This window comes from Aythya marila, assembly GCF_965140915.1.
Source record: "Aythya marila genome assembly, chromosome: 4".
NCBI lineage: Eukaryota > Metazoa > Chordata > Aves > Anseriformes > Anatidae > Aythya > Aythya marila.
Window position 1 is genome coordinate 41,094,802 of NC_139045.1, and position 19,886 is coordinate 41,114,687.

A 19,886-nucleotide genomic window follows, 5' to 3' on the forward strand; every position below is an offset into this window, starting at 1 on the left:
GTTCTAATTTGAAGTCATGAAGGAAGGAAACTGTAGTTAAAAGTACCACCTGATCTTTTGCTGACCTGCGCCATGGCTGTGCCCAGACAATCCCAACATTTTTACAATTCTTTGATTAAAAAGAAAAAAGCAAAACTGTTATTAATCTCAATCAAGCTGTGACTTGTTGAGATAAAATGACTTTCTTATTAGAGTTTAATTATACATATATTAACTATAGCCTACTTAGGTTAGGAGGAAGAATAGTAGTACTTTAATTGCAGGTTTTTAACTGGTGAGAACTTCATCCTGTTTCCTTGCAGAGGCAGTTATTACTAAACCGGCTCAGAGGGCAGAAGATTAAACACCTACTCACAGAAGGTGTTGGAGATGGAGAGCTGCATGTAAATGCTAAGTATGATTAGGGTTATTTTCTGCTGGGTTGAGTCTCTTGCACTGTTTACCCATTTGTGAAAAGGTTCGAATTCTCCAACGTTTGTGACCGAGTTATTAAAGAGCGATTTATTGATGAAACCGTGATTTGGTCTCAAGGTTGCTATTACGAAGGGATGCTTCCACACCACACTGCTGCGTGGAGTACCAAAGTTTAGCAGGTCCAAAGTACTCCCTGCCTCACACTCCAGCCCCGAAGCCCGATTACACATTTATGTAACAAATTAACACCACGAGAGCGGCTGTTTGGCTCGGGAACACGCTGACAAGACGAGGAGCAAGCGCGCCACACTCTGCGCCATGCACCCCCTCACACTGGCTCCTCACGCGCCGCGCCCGTTGGCCGCCCGTTATGACGGTTGGGCGGCGCGAGCCCCCCCCCACCCCGCCACCTGGCCGTGCGCGCGCGCATGGCGGGAGGGGGGACAAACGGCTCCGGGGCCGCCCCCGCGCAGGCGCGGTAGCGGCGCTCGGCCCAACGAGAGGGGCGGGGCGAGGCGGCGGCGGGGGCGGGGCGCGGCGGGGGGGGCGTGGCGCGGCGGGCGCTGTCCTGGCGGTGATGGCGGCCGGCGGCGAGGGGCGGTCCGGCACCGAGGGCAGCGGCGGCGGCGGCGGGGAGGGGGGCGCGGGGGGCGGCGGCGGCAGCGGCGCGATGCTGCTGAACGTGGGGCTGCTGGCGCTGGCGCTGCTGGCGGCCTACCGGCTGTACGCCCGCTGGGCCAGGCGGAGCGGGCCGGGGGCCGGCGGGCAGCCCAGCCAGGCCGCCGCGCTGCCGCGGATGAAGCGGCGGGACTTCTCCCTGCAGCAGCTGCGCCACTTCGACGGCGCCCGCGACCCCCGCATCCTCCTGGCCGTTAACGGCAAGGTCTTCGACGTGACCAAAGGCAGCAAGTTCTACGGGCCCGGTGAGCGCGGGGCCGGGCCGGGGCCGCGGGGCGGGGGGCGAGGGGGCGCCTCGGGGCGGGCAGGGGCGCGGGGCGGCTGTGGGGAGCCTCGCAGCCGGCCCTGCCCGCGCCCGAGGCCGCCGCGCTGTGCCCGCGGTGCTGCTGGCGAGGCGGCCGCCGCTCGGTGCCCTGCTGGAGCCGCGGGGCCTCGGAAAACGCGGTGTGAGCGGGGCGTGCGGGAGGTGTGACACGGCGCTTTGTGCGGCGGGGGCAGGAGGGAGAGGATACCGTGCCTTTTTTCCCCAGGAAATAGTTCATTAAGTCATTTTCTTGCCTTTTTTTTTTTTTTTTTTTTTAAACCTTAGGTTGCTAAAAGAAAGCTGCATACAAACCATAACAAATCTTTGGTCCTTACCAGGGAAGCGAGGAGCAGTGACAGCACGTTGAGGCTAGTGCACTGCTGCTCCCCTCTGAGTTTGTGGTACCGGCTCTGCTGCCAGTCGCGCGGGCTGAAAGTGCCATAACTGGGTCAAAATGTTGTTCCGACTGGTACTGAAAAAGTTAACGCTGGAGGCTGAACCACCTGGCCGTGCCTTGTTTATGTCTGTTGACCAGGAAAGCAGAGAGAATACAGCCTGGTATGCTGCAGCTTTCGTACCCTTCATCGGACTAGTTCTTTCGTCTCCCTTGCTTCAGGAATTTTTAAATTGAGACCTGTGTGCTGGTGTAAAATGCAGGTAATACATATGTTAATGAAACGTATGTTACGTATGCATACAAAGGTTAAAACAACAGCCAGTTGACAGATTTCTTCATAACGTACCCAATGAAAGGATATTGAGCCATAGTCTAAGCATTCACTGCCAGACCCAGTGCACTCTTGTATATCAAACATAAGTTTTGGCCTTTTCACTGCGGATGCTGTCACTGGTTCACATCCTCAACCTCTGGAGGCCTGTTACTGTGAGAAAGCTAAAGCTTTTTCTTCTGGGATGTCAGTCTGCTTTTTTGATAAGTGGCGGCAGCTGGTTTCCCTACAGCAGTGCATCCAGCTTTTCATGGAGAGGAGCAAATATGTTTGTTTGGGTTTTAACCCTGTAGTGAAGGGTGGCCTTTTGGTAACAGAAGTGATGTCAACTTTCTCAGCTAGGTGGGACCCTGCATGTGAGGATGGTGATGCTCAACCTTTGCATCAGCTCTGTTTTCTACCAAACATGTTGATTTTTGAATTGTGCGGACGTGGTTTACCTGTGTGGATGCATGTCAGGAGGTATTTTCTTGCAGATATCTTCTGGTTGAAAATGAGATCAAAAAAAAAACAAAAAAAACCAGCAAGTGGGTGGTTGCTGGCCTTCAAAGATCTGAGAAGAGTTGAGTGGAGAAGTCTTCTTCAGCTTCTAGCACTACACCTTTCCAGAAGGACTTCTGTCAGAGTAGCCAGACATCCATGGAAGTTCTCTTGGTAATTTTATGCCTCATAAAATGCTGGAGTATAGCAAGAGAAGTGCAAAGCATACTGACCATGCAAGGGCTAAATGTTCTTTAACAGAAGAAATGGTTGAGGACACTGCTGACACCGCAGGCTGGGACTGTGCTGCTCATGCTTTGTTGAGGTACTGATGCGAAACAGCCTCAGCTTTGAGGGCAGCAAGTAGCATTGGCTGAGGGCTTGCTATCGAACTGCAGGTATTGCTTGACTGCTGGGTGACTGCTGAGTAACGCGGCTGTCTCAGAAGCCTTCTGATGTCTAGAAGTTAAGGTCTGTTCTTTCTTCTTCACTACAGTTTGGATGCAAAGCTGTTTCTTATTTTTTGCCTCTAGTGTAAGGCTAATAGTGCATAGAATTGTCCTACAGTCCAGATCTCTGTCCTACAGTTGAAATTCTATTAAAGGTCCCACCAAGCTTTGATTTTAATAGAAGCTCTGCTATTTTAAGTTTTCATCCATTGAGTCCTGTCATGCTTTGGTCTATTTCACTGAGGAGCCCTCTAAATACCTATGGTTAAGATTTAACACAAAAATGGACAGACTGTTCAAGTCATCTTTTCAAATAGGATTGAAAATTTCAGTTTCTTGAGCATTTAATCAAAACATGTTTCAAACTTTTTTTTTTCTTTTGTTGTCTCTTTTAAGACTTTCACAGTTTATCCCAGCGGTAATTAGTCTTTGGTATGTCTAATGCATTTCAGGTGAGAGCAGGAAGGTTGTGGCACGTGTTCAGCTGTCTGGTCTGTACCTCCAAGAATCAATCAGTTTACACTGAACTCCTTAAAAACCTCACTTACACACCTCTTTTCCAAAATGCTGCTTCCCAGGATAGTCCTCTGTCCTGCAAGCATACCCTTTGCTTCAACGCTTTACTTTTAGTTGTATTCAGTATCACTTTGGTTTGTGCCCAGATGAGTAAGTGTTCTAGAATGCTTGGTTATTAATCTTAATTAATTACCTTTCCCTTTATCATCTGCAAGCTCTGAAAGCAATAAAGCAGACTGTTAATGGCTCACTGTTAAAAATATCATGGAACCAGAATGTCAGAGGAACTGTTGGGGAGTGATTTCCCCATCCGTGATCACGTCTCATGTCTCAGAGTTAGTGGTCGACACCTTTCCTGCGTGCTGTGTTGGCTTTACATCCGTGTCATGCGACACAGCTTTTACTGTTTCAGCTATGATAACATTAGATTTCACAATTGTTTACATTAAGATTCCTGTTAGCTTACTGGTCAATAGAAGGGGATAGTAAGAGATAAAGCACTCTTAACAAATCTTAATATTAATGGAGTTTAAATTGGTGTGCTAGTATAATGCTATAAACAGGTTTAGTTAGATAAACTTACCAAATGCTCTGAGCAGTTATGAAAAATACAGGCTTTAGAACATGACAGCAGGATTATATCTGACCCAGTGTACGCAACTGTTCCACATCACTTCTTGGGTCTTAGTTTTTCACAATTAAAAAAAAAAATCCTGATTTTCCATCCCCACATTGTCACCGTGAACTCATTTCTCACCCACTTCTGTCTTTCGAAGTGTCACATAGGTGTCTGCTTCCCGTTTGTTTTCCAAGAAGAATATATTAGGTAGTAGTAGTGTTTCCTTCCACAAATATCTCCATCATAGCTCGTTTTTTGTTAGGGGAAAATTAGCTTTGTTTCATATTGGAAAGGCAATTAAGCACTACAATTTCTGATACTAAAGACTTTGAGAAGATCTGTAGTAAACATTGCCATTTCCTCCATCGTTTGTATAAAAATAACCCGAGGCTGCCAGACTTCCTTTGGAATTAAGTGCTATAAGCTTAATTGTGGCTTTATTTAAAAGTTACCCTCCTGGTTGGTGCTGATGCTTTTGAATACTTCCTTTCCAAGAGCGTGGTACGGCAACATGAAATGCTGCAGGAGGGACACGTGTGCTGTGTCTGGAGAGCTCTGTTAAGGGTGGCTTTATCTTAAGAACACAACAGGCCAAGGGCTTACAGATAAGTATAGAGGATAAGATTGGGGGGGGAAGTGCTTCCTGTAAGGTGTGGGTCTTCTGTGGTTTATTTTGATGCTTGCCAGCTCCTCCGTGTCTGTAAGGGAGGTGCGCCTTGCCCCAAGACTCAACTTTTCAAAAATACAGTTTCTGAAAAATTACTACCAGGAGAAGTAAAACTAAAAAAGTTCAGAGCTGTTCCTGAGAGCAGGAGACGAGGCAGTGGTTTTGTGCAGGAAGATGCATCTCTCTGCCCTCCCCTGCTCCTGCTTGGTGTCTGTGGGCTCCCTCCCTCACCCCCTTAATAGGCTGAATATTAATAATAATATCAATATTTTAAGGAATCATAAAACTGGAACAGTTGTGTGTTTGATGGAAGTTCGGTAATGCTGTCTGTTTGGATAAATCCCTAGTTCCTATTAAATCGTTGAGGCTCTAGCCACTTGAGGTCTGGGGGCCGGGCAGGTATGCTGGAGGCATGATTTATGGGGGCGTGATCGTCCCACCGTTGTCAGTGACTTGTAGACGTGCAATCCCGTACGAAGCAGGGCATCTCTCCTGCATGCAGTCAGAAACGTGGCCAGCATCGCTCGCCTTACTGAGGAACGAAGCAGCAGGCAGAGCACTTCCCGCTAAGGCGATGCGGGGTGATCTGCGTCCTCCTCCAGCGTGGAGCTGCCTGCCAGGAGCCGCTGACAGCTGAACTCCTCGCAGTGCTTTCTGTCTGCCTCTTCAGTTCAGATTGGGTCGGTGGTTCTTACACTTACCTCACGGAGGTAAAGGGGAAGCAGGCAGGAGAGAGAGAAGCAAGACTAGAGGCCCTCTAGCCCTGTGCCCAACAAGTCAGATTTAGGCCCTAAATCCGTTTTCTAAACAGTTCCTGTTTTAGCACGTAGACTTCGTGGATCATCCTCCTAAGAACACTTACTTTCCATGCAAGTTGTAACTTGAGGCTGATCCAAATCTTTCCTTTCATGTGAATCTGGAGCAGTAAAGTTGAAAATGTCACCCTGAATTCCAATGATGTATCTTACAAGAAAGCTGCTGCTTTTAAGCTGCATCTCAAAATGGCTTTGTCTAATTTGTAGCTTTTTCATTCCCTCATAAGAGAAGCAACACTCAACTAACATCTCAGGATTCGGCTGGAAAATTTTAAACGTGTAATGGAAATTTTGCATTGATTTTGACTGGAAAAGGTAGACCAGGTGGTAAAATAGTGCAGCTGTTAATAAATTCCTGGTCTTTCTCCCTTTGTTCCCTTCACTTACATTAAAAGAGAGATTTGTCCTTATTCTTTTCTGCAGCTTAAAAGCTGCCTGTGAATTTCCAAGCTGCAGACGAAGCCGGGCTGTGCTGCCAGTGTCTGTGTGGCGCACGTGGGTGCAAAGACCAGCTGCAGGGGTCTGCATGGCTGGGGACAGCTTGGAGGCTGCTCCCAGAAATGGAAGCTGCTTTACAACTGAACCTTGGTAGCCTGCGTGGCTCCTTCGGAGAGCTTGCATCAGTCTGGTGAGAACGAGCGCCGCTGCGTAGATTACGGTATCGCCTCGTTAGATACCGAGCCCACGTGCAGCTGTTGGCGGTGCAGGTCCCTGCACAGAGCTGGAGCAACCAGAGCCCGGTGAGCAGTGCTCGCCTCCACGGCTGGTCTTGGAGCAGTAGTCCAGGATCTTCTGTGAGACTGGTATACAGCTGACGGGGTCAGACAACCCTGCTGGTACACCGAGAATATCTACTGAAAATTGGAGCTCCAGCATAGGTTTGGGGGGAATTTGTGGTCAAATCATCTGAAAATTCAAGCACGTGCTGTTCCAAGATCCAGCTTGGTGTGTTTTGGACCAAGTGACTGGAAACAGTGCTTGCAAATAAAAACTACAGGTTGGATAGCTTCATCTCTCTCTCAGATTTTTTTTAAATACGGTTTTCTAATGTTAAATTTATTTGTCTGTGTCTGCTGCTCTTTGACATAGGTAAGCAAAGAGAAATTAAATCATCATTTAGAAACTGAAACCAGGCTAGGAGGTGCTGAAATCCTGCTCCTGAGTGCAGGAATTGGAGAGGTATTTTCCTTGGCTGAAGAGAGTTTGATTCTGCCAAGTCTGAAGCCTACTCAGTTCATTTGTGAGTAAAGATGAATGTCAGGCTGGAACAAATTCATCAAGAAGTCCAGATTTTTAATGGGATCCTGAAAGGAAGTGAGAATCTGCACTTGCTGGGGGTGGAAGCAGGCGGTGGGGAGCAACATTTTGCACCTGCCCTGGCTTAAAAAAGGGTATGCTTTATGCAAGGTAGGGTTGTAAGGTAAACAAGGACTTTACACAGGGAAACAGGCAGTGTGCAAATGTGGTGTGACAGATGTGGAGATAATGTAGGCAAATGCATAGTCTCGATAACGGTTTGATTTCAGAGCTGAGCTTATGCTAAAGTAAAGGCTATGTGGCAGTGTTTCCATGTGTGAAAGCAGGGACGGGAAGAAAAGCGTTCTTCAAGGAACAGGCTTTTCCTTGGTGTGAGGCTCAGAGCCGTGTGTAGCCAAGGAATGTGTAGGAGATGTTTTAATGATTTTTGATCCTTGCCTGACTTCCTTTTGTAGCTGTGAGATGCCAGCTAGGTGTGGGAGGAGAATTGGTTAAAGAATTGGACTAGGAAGTAGCTAATCTGGGGGTATAGGGAAAGAAAATGGTTGAAATTTTGTGACAGTCTTGAAAAATTGGTTTAGTGTACATACCTATGCTACTAGCATCTCTTCTTACAATCTCTTCAGTACGTGTATCAGCGATGCAATCAATAATTTAGAATAGGAGCCAGTCTAAATAGACAGGCAGACAAAAGGAAACAAAAGAAGGTCTGACTATAGGTAGGAGTTGCAGAGAGAATTGCGTCTGGTCATGAAAGAACTCAGTGGGAGGACTGTAAGGATCACATTAATGTCTGACACGGAGTAATGCTCACGAGGCAGTTTTTTTTTCCCCCCCCTGAGTTCTCCATGCTTCACCATGAGTTCACCTTCCTGAGTGATTTTCCCTAAAAATCTGGTGTGCAAAACACCTTTCTAAGACCATTGCACAATTTAAGACCATTCATGTAAAAGTGAATAACAGACAAAGGCTTACAGCAAAAAACAGGCCTGTATATGCTCTGTTAATACAAAATGCTCTGTTTAATCTCCGTGTAGAAGTATCTGAAAGGAAGCTGTAAATTTTGAAGTAGATTGCTCATATCGAGATGTCTGAACTTCTGCTTTAGCAGCTCTTTAAAGTAAAGCTGGGCTTGTACTCCTTTATTTTTTAAATAATTAGAATTCAGTAGTTGCTTTTTTAGTAAGGGATAAAAGAATGCGACACATCTTTAAGTTAGGTTTGCAGAGCTGGAATTTGAGATGCTGTTGAGGTCTGAAGGCTTGTTTTTATCAGTCAGCATTCTGCTGAACGCTTGGACCTGGCTTGGTGGTTTCTCTGTGGCTCCTGAATACTTCTGTAGTAAACATGCCAGAACATTTAACATCTGTTCTTGAAAAGGAAAAAAAAAAGTTTTGGTATAATAACACTACCTTACATTTGCAGAAATTTTGGATCCATCAATCTTAAAGGAAACTGAGATGCTCTAAAGGCATTCGTGCTTTCAGCTAAGTGTGTTACTGAGATGTCAGGGTGTTCAGGGTTTGCTGATCAATATAAAGTAATTCTCTCTTTAACAGAAACACTTGGAATCAAGCTGGTGGATCAGGAGGTGGCCTCTCAGCAGTGGCTGTAAAGCTCCATAAACCACTAAATGCAGAGCTGAAGAGAAGGGGCAGTGTCCTGCTCTAACGCTGGTTAGCCAGAATTTTGAGAATGGGTTACTCGAATAGCCAGCAGAGTTTATGGAAGCTTTGGTTTAAACAGTTCAGGGAAAGGAAAAATCTGGGACAAAATACTGTTGGCAGGGAGGTTACATAGCAAGTTGTAATTGCTCAAGGATTTACGGATTGTGTGTGATCTTTGCAAAAGCAGTTTATAACTTTGTGGTCCTGTGTTCTTCGTTCAGAACATCAACAGCTGGGTGAGCTGAATGGCGGCTGTTTTGGAGTAAAGCAGGACTTGAAGAGCTCTGTTACGTTGCAGGTGGTGGCCATTACTACCTCTTACCTTGTTTACGAGAAGTGACTAGCATGCTAAAGGAATAAATCAAATGTCTTGGTATAGGTTTGATTTCAATTTCTGAATCCTGTTTTTCAAGACTTTTTCTAAAATAGCACAGATACAGTCCCTGATCACAGAGGTGGTTACTGCGGATGCCATTCTTGGAGCTAAGTATCCTAAAGGACAAGCACAGGGGTGCTGTTAGTCATTACAGCAGTAGGGGTGAGGGACAGTGCATTTCCACTCGCTTGTGTTTGTGCTTACCATTAGCGCTGCCTTTTCTTCAGGCTGATGGCCACTGTTGTCTCCAAGAGGTGAGCCAGAGAAGGGTCCTGGCCTATTTGTTTTCAAATAGCGACCACTCTTTGTAATGCCTTGGGCATTTCTCTGCTGCTTATCCACTGTTAGCCAAAATTTTAAAGTCTTGGATTTTTGTTCTTCTTCTTCTGTATGTTTAATTGAGATGAATCAAGGTACTCAGTTTTAGGTTCAGAAAAACTAAATGGTATGGTTCGAGCTCTTTAATTGGAGTTTGGGGAAGGCTGTTACCAACCTCATCCTGAAGCTATTGGTTTACAAATCATCCCGCTCCCTTAGCATTATTTCTTTGATGATCTTAGCTTTGAAAATCTCAGTATTTTATCAGCGTCTTTGTGCTGCTTTGTGTCAGTCAAAAAACCACAAGGGACGTACTTGCTTTACATTCGTAACATGAAGATCTGTGCAGTCTTCAGGAACAATACCGGACAGGTATATGGGTGATCTGCTGCCCAAAATAAACGAGGAGAACCACTTGCAGTGTGATTTCCACAGGCGTTAGAAATGTGTCAGAAGATGAGCTGTCTGTCAAGTTATGGTGGTTCTTTAAGTGAAGTGAAATGATAGAGGTCCATTTACAGTACTAATCGAACTAAGATGTCTATATAATTTGGTTCTGTTCATGCGTGACTTTTAAATATTCTGTTTTGCTTAATAGAAGTAGCTTTCTTTTGAATTCCAGCCTCCAGTCTCTTTGGAATTTGCATCACCTGACTTGTGCCGAGTGTCAGGGATTTTTCCAGATACCCCTCCAAAGCTCTTTTCCCAATTCTGCTTCTCTCAGCAGACTTTATCTCCGAGTGACACTTAAGCTTGAATTGCAGTGTTGTTGAACGTTGAACAGCCATGGTGTTGAAACTGCTGCTGTTCCTGTCACTGCAAAACTGTGGGACTTTTGATGCACCGCTTCAGCAGACTGTAATGAATTGAGATCAGACACCATAAACAAAAACTTGAAGGTATTGGTTTTGTCTTTTTGTTTCCAGAGGGTCCATACGGAATATTTGCTGGCAGAGATGCCTCCAGGGGACTAGCAACTTTCTGTCTAGATAAAGATGCACTCAGAGATGAATATGATGACCTATCGGACTTAAATGCTGTACAGATGGAAAGTGTAAGAGAGTGGGAAATGCAATTTAAAGGTAACTTCTCAAATGAGAATGTCTTTAGCTTAAGGAAATGCTTTTAATAAAAATGACTGATTTGGGCTCGGGGCATCTTTTAAAGGGATGTTGGTAGCAACATTGATAATGTAGTGTACCTTTCTTAGGAAATGACCAGGAATCTCAGGAATTAGGGAGGATTCTACTGTATCCTGCTATAGCTTTTTCAGCCTGCTAGTTTTGTACAAAGAAAGGTGTTCTCAGCTATGCAGAATAGAGTTTCACTCTTGAATCTCAGTGTAGCTTAGCCAATGAATTCCTGCTCTCACATTGTTGAATTTGGCTTCCATTGAATTATGATTAGGACTAAGAGCTGTTTTGGCATGAAGGTTTGAACAAGTTTGTCTTGAAATAATTTCTGAGGAATATGAAAGGATGTCTCTGGAGGGAGGGGAAACAATTTTTCACATTAATTGAAATCAAAACAAGCTGAGGGAATTTGTGCTGGATTTAGTAGCAGCGTTTTCAGCCACTGTGCGATAAACCTGGGCTGATGAGCTGTGGGAGAACTAAAACAAAGTACTGTGAGCAGAAAAAGTGGTGAACAGCAGTGGTATCAAGATTGTTTTAAGAGCTGAGCTTGCTGATAAATTGCCATCAGTTTCAGAGATTCAGGCTCAGAACCTTAGCATGTATGGGAAGAAGTGCATTTGCAGCAGTGCAGGCTAACTAGCTGTATTTGATTGTAATGGAATCATAAATCTCTTTCAGAAAAATACGACTACGTAGGTAGACTCCTAAAACCAGGGGAAGAACCATCAGAATACACAGATGAGGAAGATACCAAGGATCACACTAAACAGGAATGAACTTTGTAAACAACCAAAGTCAGGGGCCTTCGGAACTGCAACCTCTTATTCCCCATCACAGAATGTCCTGCATCTTTGGGTACAGTTCATCTGCTGCGAAAAACATTCAACAGGTTTTGTACAAGGAAAATAATATACTCACAAATGAAGATTTGAATACTAGACATTATTTGTGCTGCCAACCGTTTTGTTGCAGTTTATTTGTAATGTCTGGTGAGGCTTCGTTAGTGAAGAGGGGCCAGGGATTTAAAGGCAAAAACGCTATTCCTTTTTATCAGTAAGCTGAAGCCTTTTCAAATAGCATATATTACAAGCTCTCTAAAGACGCGAGTCTTCAAGCTCAGTGAAAGATTTGAAACTTGTTTCATGTGTGTCTTCTCCTTCAGCATTAAAGAAAGATGTACTCATGTACATCAGTATCAGTAGGTTAGACTACTGAAACTGGTGTGAAAATGTGAATTTCCAATTTTGTTTTGTATGTGGGCGTTAGTAGCCCTGGCAGAATACTTCAGTTCTCTACGAGAAGTCCATGTAGATCTGGATGGGGGTAAAATTCATCCTTTTCTCAAAAGGATTGGGTAAAACTGTTTCCTCTGCAACAACTATTGTCTGAAGCCTGCCCTCCCCACCTTCCTTTTTCCCATTGTCTAAATCAAATCGAATATTAATTGTGCCTTATTTCGCTTACATAGACTTGAATTGTTTTAAGGGAAAGCCCCAAATCGTGGTTTCATAGTCACTACAAGCAGCATTGAGACTGAAGTTAGAAAGTTCTGTTGACTGGAAAACCTTGATGTCATTCTGTGTATAGAATGTAAAAGAGGAATACTCAGTGTTACTGCCATATGTTAATACTACATATACTTAAATTAGCATTGTGATGGCCAAATGCATACTCCCATGCTTCTTTTTAAGTAATTAAAAAAAAAAAGTCACCCTTCCTCCTCTTCCAGAAGCTGCCTAACTTTTGGGAGCATAGCCTTCACACCCCTATAGAGTGAAGGGGCGTGCGCGCGTGTGTATGTGTGCGTGTCTGTCTGAATGCAAGACTTGGGAGGGATTGTTTCTGCAGATATTGTAAATACGAGTACCATTTTAATAAAGCATGTACAATACCAAATGTGCTGTCAGACTTTATGTAGAAGCTGCTAAGCAGAGCTGGAATATGATAGAATACAAACTAAGGGGAAGAAGTCTGGGATGTGAAATATTTATTGCTGTTAATATTGTTCCTAGCTCTTGGGGTATTATTTTTCAAGTCCCATCTTTTGGAGAACTTGGAAGACTTACTAAGGTAAGTGCTAGTTAAAAGAATAAACCTATGCCAATGCTGTTATGTTAGAAAAAAAGTGAACTGATTGTAAATAAGGAGAAGCATTCTAGGAAAAAGTATAACATGCAGTAAGAGGACTGTGTCTCATGTCACCTACAGGACCAGGACGTTGGAGATCAATACGTGTGTATCACTCAACATCTTGCGGAAACTTAACTGTCTCCTTTGCTAAATCCGTACCTGTGACACCATTAAGTTTGTGCCTCACAGCTTTATGGCTTACATCTGTACTTCTGCTTGCAGTTTTCACCTGTGATAAGCCTACAGTAACAAATTTCCATCCATCTATTCTGTTGAATTGTAAACTAAGAAATTCCCGGAACTACTGCATTTTTATTGTTGTTTGAATGAATGAGTTTTATATTGATGTAAATGAAACAAAAATACACCATTGAATCACTTGTAAATCACGTGTCCTAGAAGGCAGATTCATTTCTTTCTTGCATGTCCACGCTTGAAATAGAAGTTTTATCAAAGAAGAAGAAATAACAAAACTGAAGCCATTTCAACAGTTAGTAGGTTATGCTAGCAGGTTCTTGTACAGGCTGAACAATCCAGTCAGGCATGTTGGCTATTCAGTTACTGGATATAATTCATGAAAGTGCTGGTTTCTGTTTAGGGCACATCCTTGTTTAACTTAGCATTGATGTCCATACTTCTGTTTGCACATTATTACTCTATTAAGTATCTACTAAGTGTCTAATGCTGCTGAAATGCTGGGCATGTTAGTAAAACTAACCACAAAAATGTGTTTTAGACAGAAGAGTGGAGAGATACCAACAAATGAAAAGCTTTCTCGCACAGGATGGTAGCTAGGAGTACTTCAGTGCACACTTCGCTACTCTTTTTTTTTTTTCCTTTTACCAAATCTTTCTATAAAAGATTTTATACTTCATTTAGAGTATGCCTTTCATTTTTAGCTTTTGCTCCTCATGATGGCATCAAGATGTGTGTAGCTGTGTAACAGGAAAAGAAGGCTTATGGCAGTATCAAATAGGACAGCCAGCTATAAAAATACACTTGTGATTGTGTTACAGCTTCTACTGTACAAAGTCATGGCTGCAAGTTCCTAACGCCTGACATGAGTTACTCTGCTATTTACTCGTTACAGCTATTACTGTTGCTACATCTGGCATAGCTGTAGCTTTAGCTGTTTATCTTGCTTGTGTCTGTTTTATGTAGAAACTTCCTACCACAGAGAGAACAGTAGTGACACATACAGTATGACTTCCAAACCCAATGCAGCTTTTTCCCTTCCCTTGCTATAGGAACTGCAATAAAGCTTAACAGGATCAAAGTTACATGATTTTTTGGGCGGATCTCTTTAAAAAGAGCATTGCTCCAGTCTTTTATGGTTTAAGATCGGTTAAATGGAAGAGTGATCAAGGATGGGTAGAAGGATGATTTTTGCTTTCACCTTATTTAATGGTAATTGTGAAGACTACAAAACAAACTACTTCTGTCATTCTATGATAGCAGTATGTTACACAGACTAAATCCAGTATTTTGATGTCTAGTAGATCTAAATTTGTCTCATTCAGCCTGCATAAAAACTCTTTAGTGATTTAAAGCTGACAACCGAAGATGCTTTAAAGTATCCTGTATCTTTCATTTTTTGCAGAAAGCTGACATGGACCAGGTAGTTCAGAACAACACTGAATCTGTGGAAGCTTTGGTGCAATTAGTATTATAATTTTTTGGAGACACTCATCCGTGTAACATTTGTGTCAGTCACTTAGTCAAAATTCACTATAAACTAATGAAAAGGTCAGTATCAAACTGTCAATGTGTTAAATTTTTGTTTAAGCAACATAAGGGGCTTGAAGGGAGGATTTCTTATCTTCAGTAGAAACAAAATACATTTCCAGTTTAAGATACTGGTTGTTTTCTTAGACTAGACTTAAGCTAGTTTAAGAGCAGTCATTTGTTTTGACACTTCTGCCTCATCAGTACGTTGCTTCCCAAAGAATTTTTCTTAGAGCAGGAAATTTTAAAATCTTTGTGGTTTTAAAAAGAAAAAGTGCCATGTTTTTACCTAATCTGAACATACCAAATTTTTACTAGGCACTTCAGAACTATCCTCCCACATCCTTGTAATTTTTCATAAGTTCTTACTGAGCTAGAGTTACTTTTCCTTGGTTAAGATCTGTATTTTCTACCCTTCAGAGTCTAGCACAGCATTTAATATCAGTTTGGTACTTTCTGCTTCAGTTTGGTACTTCAGAAAGTTTGGTACTTTCTTGTTTCAGTTTAAATAGTTATTCTAAGCTATTATAATATTTAAAATTATTTTTCTATTTTTTTATTTCTGTGAGATCAAGTTGATTTCAGTATCCTTCATTGATACCTATTGATTGAAAAGGTCAGGAAATAATTAAACCTTAGTCTTTTTTCTTTTTTTTTTTTTGAGTCTTTGATATTTGTTTTCTCCATGTATTGGTGGGTGTTCTCTTTTTTTTTTTTTTTTTTTCCCCCTCCAGGAAGCACATGCATTGTTGCATATAATAATACAAAATATTGACCAAGACCTAGTACTTTGAATATAATAGCCTTTCTAACCATTTCTGCTTGGTGGCTTTTTTTTTCTTTAGGGCGAAGCTGTTTAGTTTTTTTATGAATTATTTCTGAAATTCATTTATGAATTTCTTCTTGTTGCAGTTTTGGTTCTTTCCAATTTTAATGTTACAGATAAAAGTAGAGGTTGTGGGGGAAAAAAAAAAAATACTATAACTGTCATCTGACTCATTTTTTTCAGCCATGAATGAAGTGATGCAATTGCAGTTGTAGATTTGGCAATTCAGGCCTTTTCCTACTTACAAGTAGTAATAACGTACTTCTGGCCTTAAAGGATTCAATATGGAAACCAAATAAATAATTAAGTATGACTGTTACTGGTAAATCCTCCCACAGACTTCCAATTTATGGTTAAAGGTGAATGTTTATTAGCAGGTGTTTACAGACAGGGTTTTAGACTTGCTTTTACTTGACCATGTGTGCCAAGGCTAGTTCTAATACCAGTTAAGGGTTTATGTGAAAATTAAAGGAAGAAACAAAACTCACCCAACCCAGAAGTCTTCCCTTAGATGGGGGGATTCTTGTGCTTCTGTGCATTTCACTGTTCCAGAAGGCAGCAACTTTAGAGCTCTATGGAACACAGTCTAGCAATGCGACCTTCTTGCAAAATTCACAAAAAAATGTAATTACCCCCATTCTGGTTACAAACTGTACTTGTTATGTGATGGTAATATTTTATTGACCTGTCACGTTTTCCGGTAACTGGGAAAAGCCTACAACTGTACTGTGTAAGCCTTTTTGGAGGTGTAAAGTTCTGTATTTGTCACTCGACCACAAGCATTCATTTGCTGTTGGAGTATAAAAGCTCCTTTCTAGTGACTGACTTGGATGCCCATTTTAGGGGAGTATGAAGACTGCAATTTGGTTTTATGTAGCTGAAGGCATTAACTCTTTTTTGTTATTAAAAAGAAACCACAACTAATCAGCTTTGATGGTATTAACCCAAAGCCTTGCCTTAAAACTGCTATCCTTGATGCTTAGATTTCTTTAAAATATTATGCTGCTTTTTAGCTGTACTTTGAAGTTTTGTTATTAGTTGGGTCATGTAATACCACCTCAGCTTGCTGTGTAAATTCCATGACAGGGTTAGGTTCAGGGACTTTTTTTTAACTTCAATGTTTAGTGGAGTTTGTAAAAGTATTACACAGTCCTGTATTTCTCTCTCCAAAACTCTGGGATGGAGAGAGCAGATTTACGATTATAGATATGGGTTAGTGTAGCTGGAGGATGGCTCAGTAAAAGAACATCAGCTACTGCTGACTTTCAGTCTGAAAGGGGCCCAGTGTGGTCTGCCCCCTCGGCACAGCAGGGATGCCTGAAGCAAAGCAGCCATGAATACAACCTGGTTTCTGTTCTGTTATCTCATGCAGAAACCAAAATCCCTGTTAACCCTGTTAAACTCCAGGAGGAGCATCAGTTGTGCAGACAGGCTACTGCTACTCCTTGTAGAAATATGTTAGCTGTTCTCCATGAGGAACAACAGCTGTCTCCAGTCTTGTCTTCCCTAAAAAGCCTTCAGAATCCAGTTTCAAGACTAAAGAAAAACCTTAGTGAATGAGTTTAAGCAAGGTATAGTTTTGAAGTATTGATGGAGTCATTTTTAGCAAAAGCAAAGAAGATAAACAGACAATTCTGTAATAAGCACACAAGCATGTTTAGACACGTGAAAGGTCTAAAACTTAAGTATTTAGCAGACAAAATGTTAACTACGCTCAGTCTTAAGACAGCCAAATTGAAAGTTAGCTTAAATGGATTTACCAGGCATCAGAAAGCATGATGGACACTTGTACGCATGTCCAAAGATAAATCTATGGCTCTGTAACGTGAATGCCAGTTACAGAAAGGGTGTTGAGCCTTACAGAATAAGCTGCTTAACCAGTGGTATCTTTGGGCTTTATTTTAAATTTTTATGTGTTCTCAGCTCAGTTATGCTGCTGCTGTTTACGTGCTGCCTTGCTCTGCAAGGGCAGCAAGGAGGGAGCCAAAGGGAGCATTCCTGACCGTAGACAGATGGGGCTGCTTAGACTGTGTCCCTTCAGGGGGACACCAAACTACTCTGCCTACAGAAATCACCAAGACAGGGACTAGTCACTGCCTTTTGCCTTCAGCCATATTTATCATTCACCTCCCATTTTTTATTTTAAAATACAAAGTCATATGAACAATCATTATGGAACTTGGAAAAAAAAGCTGGCTTACATTTTAAGAACCTGCTTCAGCTTGGAGAAGTCCCCTAATACCTTCATGCAGCAGAGGCAACAGGAATTCACATGCAAGCCTACAGCCTTAGACTCTTTCAAGGTGATTTTTTTTCCACACTTTTGGAACAAAAATAAATAAATTGATAATACACCATTATTAGAGTTTTTTTGGGTTGTTTTTATAAAATTTGTCAAGATATCACAAAATTACACACTAAAAGCTTAATCTGCATATTGTCCAATGAAAAAAGTGAAAGGAAATATAAGTATTTCTTTTATATACAACTTCAATCCAAATTTACATTTTCATCATTTTCATGGATAGCAAGAGGCAGGGACTGAACATGGGATTGAGATGTGTCACTTCAGCATATTGAAAGGATGTTACTTAAGTGGCCTGTTATAAATGAACATGAACAACTAAACAAAAGGCTCAATTTTGTATTGAAACTGTTAACTGTTGGTCAAGCCACTGCTACCGTACGCATTTACAGTGCAGGCATTCATCATTCATTTCAGTGAGATTCACAAGACAATGACTGAAAAAAAAATAACAGGCTTTTTATAACAACTTCTGAGATGTGATACAAGTATGAAACTGCATATAATAAGAATGAACATTCTGTTCGGACACATTCAGGGGTTAAGGCAGTTGTGCTAGACAGTTTTCAACTGAAGGCTTTTTCACAGCTAACAAGTAACAAAAAGCTGAAGTTCTTTTCACCTACCCTTGGAAGAAATAAATTACTCACTCAGATAATTTTGATTTTTTTTTTTTAAATCAAAATAAAAAAAATTAGTAAGAAATTACAGGATATAACCACCCCTATCCTTTAGCTACAGAAATGAAGTTGTATTTCAATAACTTAAATTCAGTGAAATTGTACTTAGACCTGTTTGAAATTATTTAATCTTAGCTAGCGCAATTTAAGCAGAACTTCATTCAAATATTGCAAAATAAAGCAAAAAAAAAAAAGTTCACAAGGAACACTTCGTTTCCCTCCAAACTAATTTTTATTCCTTGAAATACAGAGAAAAAGAGTCTTTAAGAAGTTACGCCTCTTCTGTTACGGTACTTTATAGTCATATGAGAATTCAGATGAAAATACCTCTCCAACTGAGAATAATTTGAGGTTTGCTACTTTAACAACCTGCACAAATTGCAGATACTGTACGTTAATTTAAAACACTGTGAAATCAACAGATCAATTTTTCCCTGTATTTTACTGTTGCCTATTAATAACCAGTATTGAAGGAAGTATCTGCAAAACTATCCCAGTTATGTCCACTCAAACTCCATACTTAATACTAACTATGGAGACCCTGAAAAAAATAGATACTATGTCTTTAAATAGAATCCAGCAATGCAGTTTCATATATAGCTGCACATTCTTGAGTGCTTTTACACAAAAACATACTTTTTATAGTTACAGATTTGAGAGCAAACCAATCACATAGATCCTTCTTTACATTTAAAATTATACATATGTCATCTTTTTTGCTTTGGTAAAATACAAATAATGGGAAAATCGGGACAAAGAATGCACAGTAAATAAGATGGATATATCATACCTTTTTTTAAGAAATACAAGCTGAAATGTAAGGCATCCCCAAAGTATTTTTTTGCATATGCAAGGAATGCAGTTTTTTGTAAACAAAAGCTTGAGGAAAGCAATACTGAAGCCAAAGAATCTTCCCTAGGACCTTCCTGATGATCCCAAAACCAAGAACGACTCTCCTAGGGTAAGCGTTTTGGAACTTAATCCTCTGAAAAAGAAAATGCAAACTTTTGTCTTCCCATACTCTTTTAATCACATATTAGATTGGTTCACCTTGGAGATCTCCAAATTGAAATAGTGATGTAAAAGTTGATTCTCAAGGGCGCAAGTCTTAGTCTATTTTTCTGGTACATCGCTTTCTATCAATTTTGTGGCAGCATTATTATGACCTACTATGTGCGCTTGTGCAGTATTCCCACCGGTAACGTCTTCCAGTGCCTGGGACTGACTGGCAGCTGTGGGATGAGCCGCAAGAAGTGTTTTAGAAGAATTAGACAGTTGTCTCCGATGACCTGAATCCTCACCTGTTGCAGCAAACGGTCTCCTCTTGCCGGGCTCTTCACTAATAGGAGGCTAAAAATAAACATGGTAGTGTGTTAGAAGTTTTCCTATAAAGCTGGGTATTTGTCATTTCATATAGTCCAAGGACCAAAAAAGAGCATTCTGTAGCTGGGCCCTTAGTTAGGCTTCGTAATCCTAGTAGTTATTCTTAGCTCACTGATGATAGTCTGGCCCTTTAACTAGAAGTGTAAACATGTCAAATTTAGCACTTTAAAACCGTCTTGGAACATGATTTTATAGTCACTGCCAAGGATTTGCCACAACTCCTAGAAATGAGGACTGCAGAGGATGATGGTAATGCAGTAGTATGTCATAACCCAGTTCAGACAAGCATGGCAACTCTGTAACCTGGAATCACACAGTTGAAGATTTCAGCATTCTACAAGAAGGATGCATTGAATTTGGCATACTAAGTCACAGCAAGGACAATGCCTGTTAAATGCCTGTTACAGTTTGTT

At 41.6% G+C, this 19,886-nt stretch overlaps 2 protein-coding genes across 4 annotated transcripts in view; one reads left to right on the forward strand and one right to left on the reverse strand.

Annotated features, from left to right (window-relative positions):
* Positions 1–991: 991 nt before the first annotated feature.
* On the forward strand, positions 992–11,249 carry PGRMC2 (progesterone receptor membrane component 2; the record flags this gene model as incomplete). The annotated part of the gene is made up of 3 exons (XM_082759706.1): positions 992–1,337; positions 10,215–10,370; positions 11,103–11,249. 3 exons carry the CDS (start codon positions 992–994, stop codon positions 11,198–11,200), a joined length of 600 nt encoding a protein of 199 aa, XP_082615832.1. The 3' UTR covers positions 11,201–11,249.
* Positions 11,250–17,735: 6,486 nt separating this feature from the next.
* Positions 17,736–19,886, reverse strand: part of LARP1B (La ribonucleoprotein 1B) — a 33,629-nt gene continuing 31,478 nt past the window's right edge. For 2 of the 3 annotated variants that reach the window (XM_082759704.1, XM_082759705.1), the window contains one exon: positions 17,736–19,440. In XM_082759704.1, coding sequence (XP_082615830.1) covers positions 19,204–19,440 — 237 coding nt within the window. In that variant the 3' untranslated portion in view covers positions 17,736–19,203. The remainder of the gene's footprint in view (positions 19,441–19,886) is intronic. The other variant, XM_082759703.1, reaches the window with a different exon arrangement.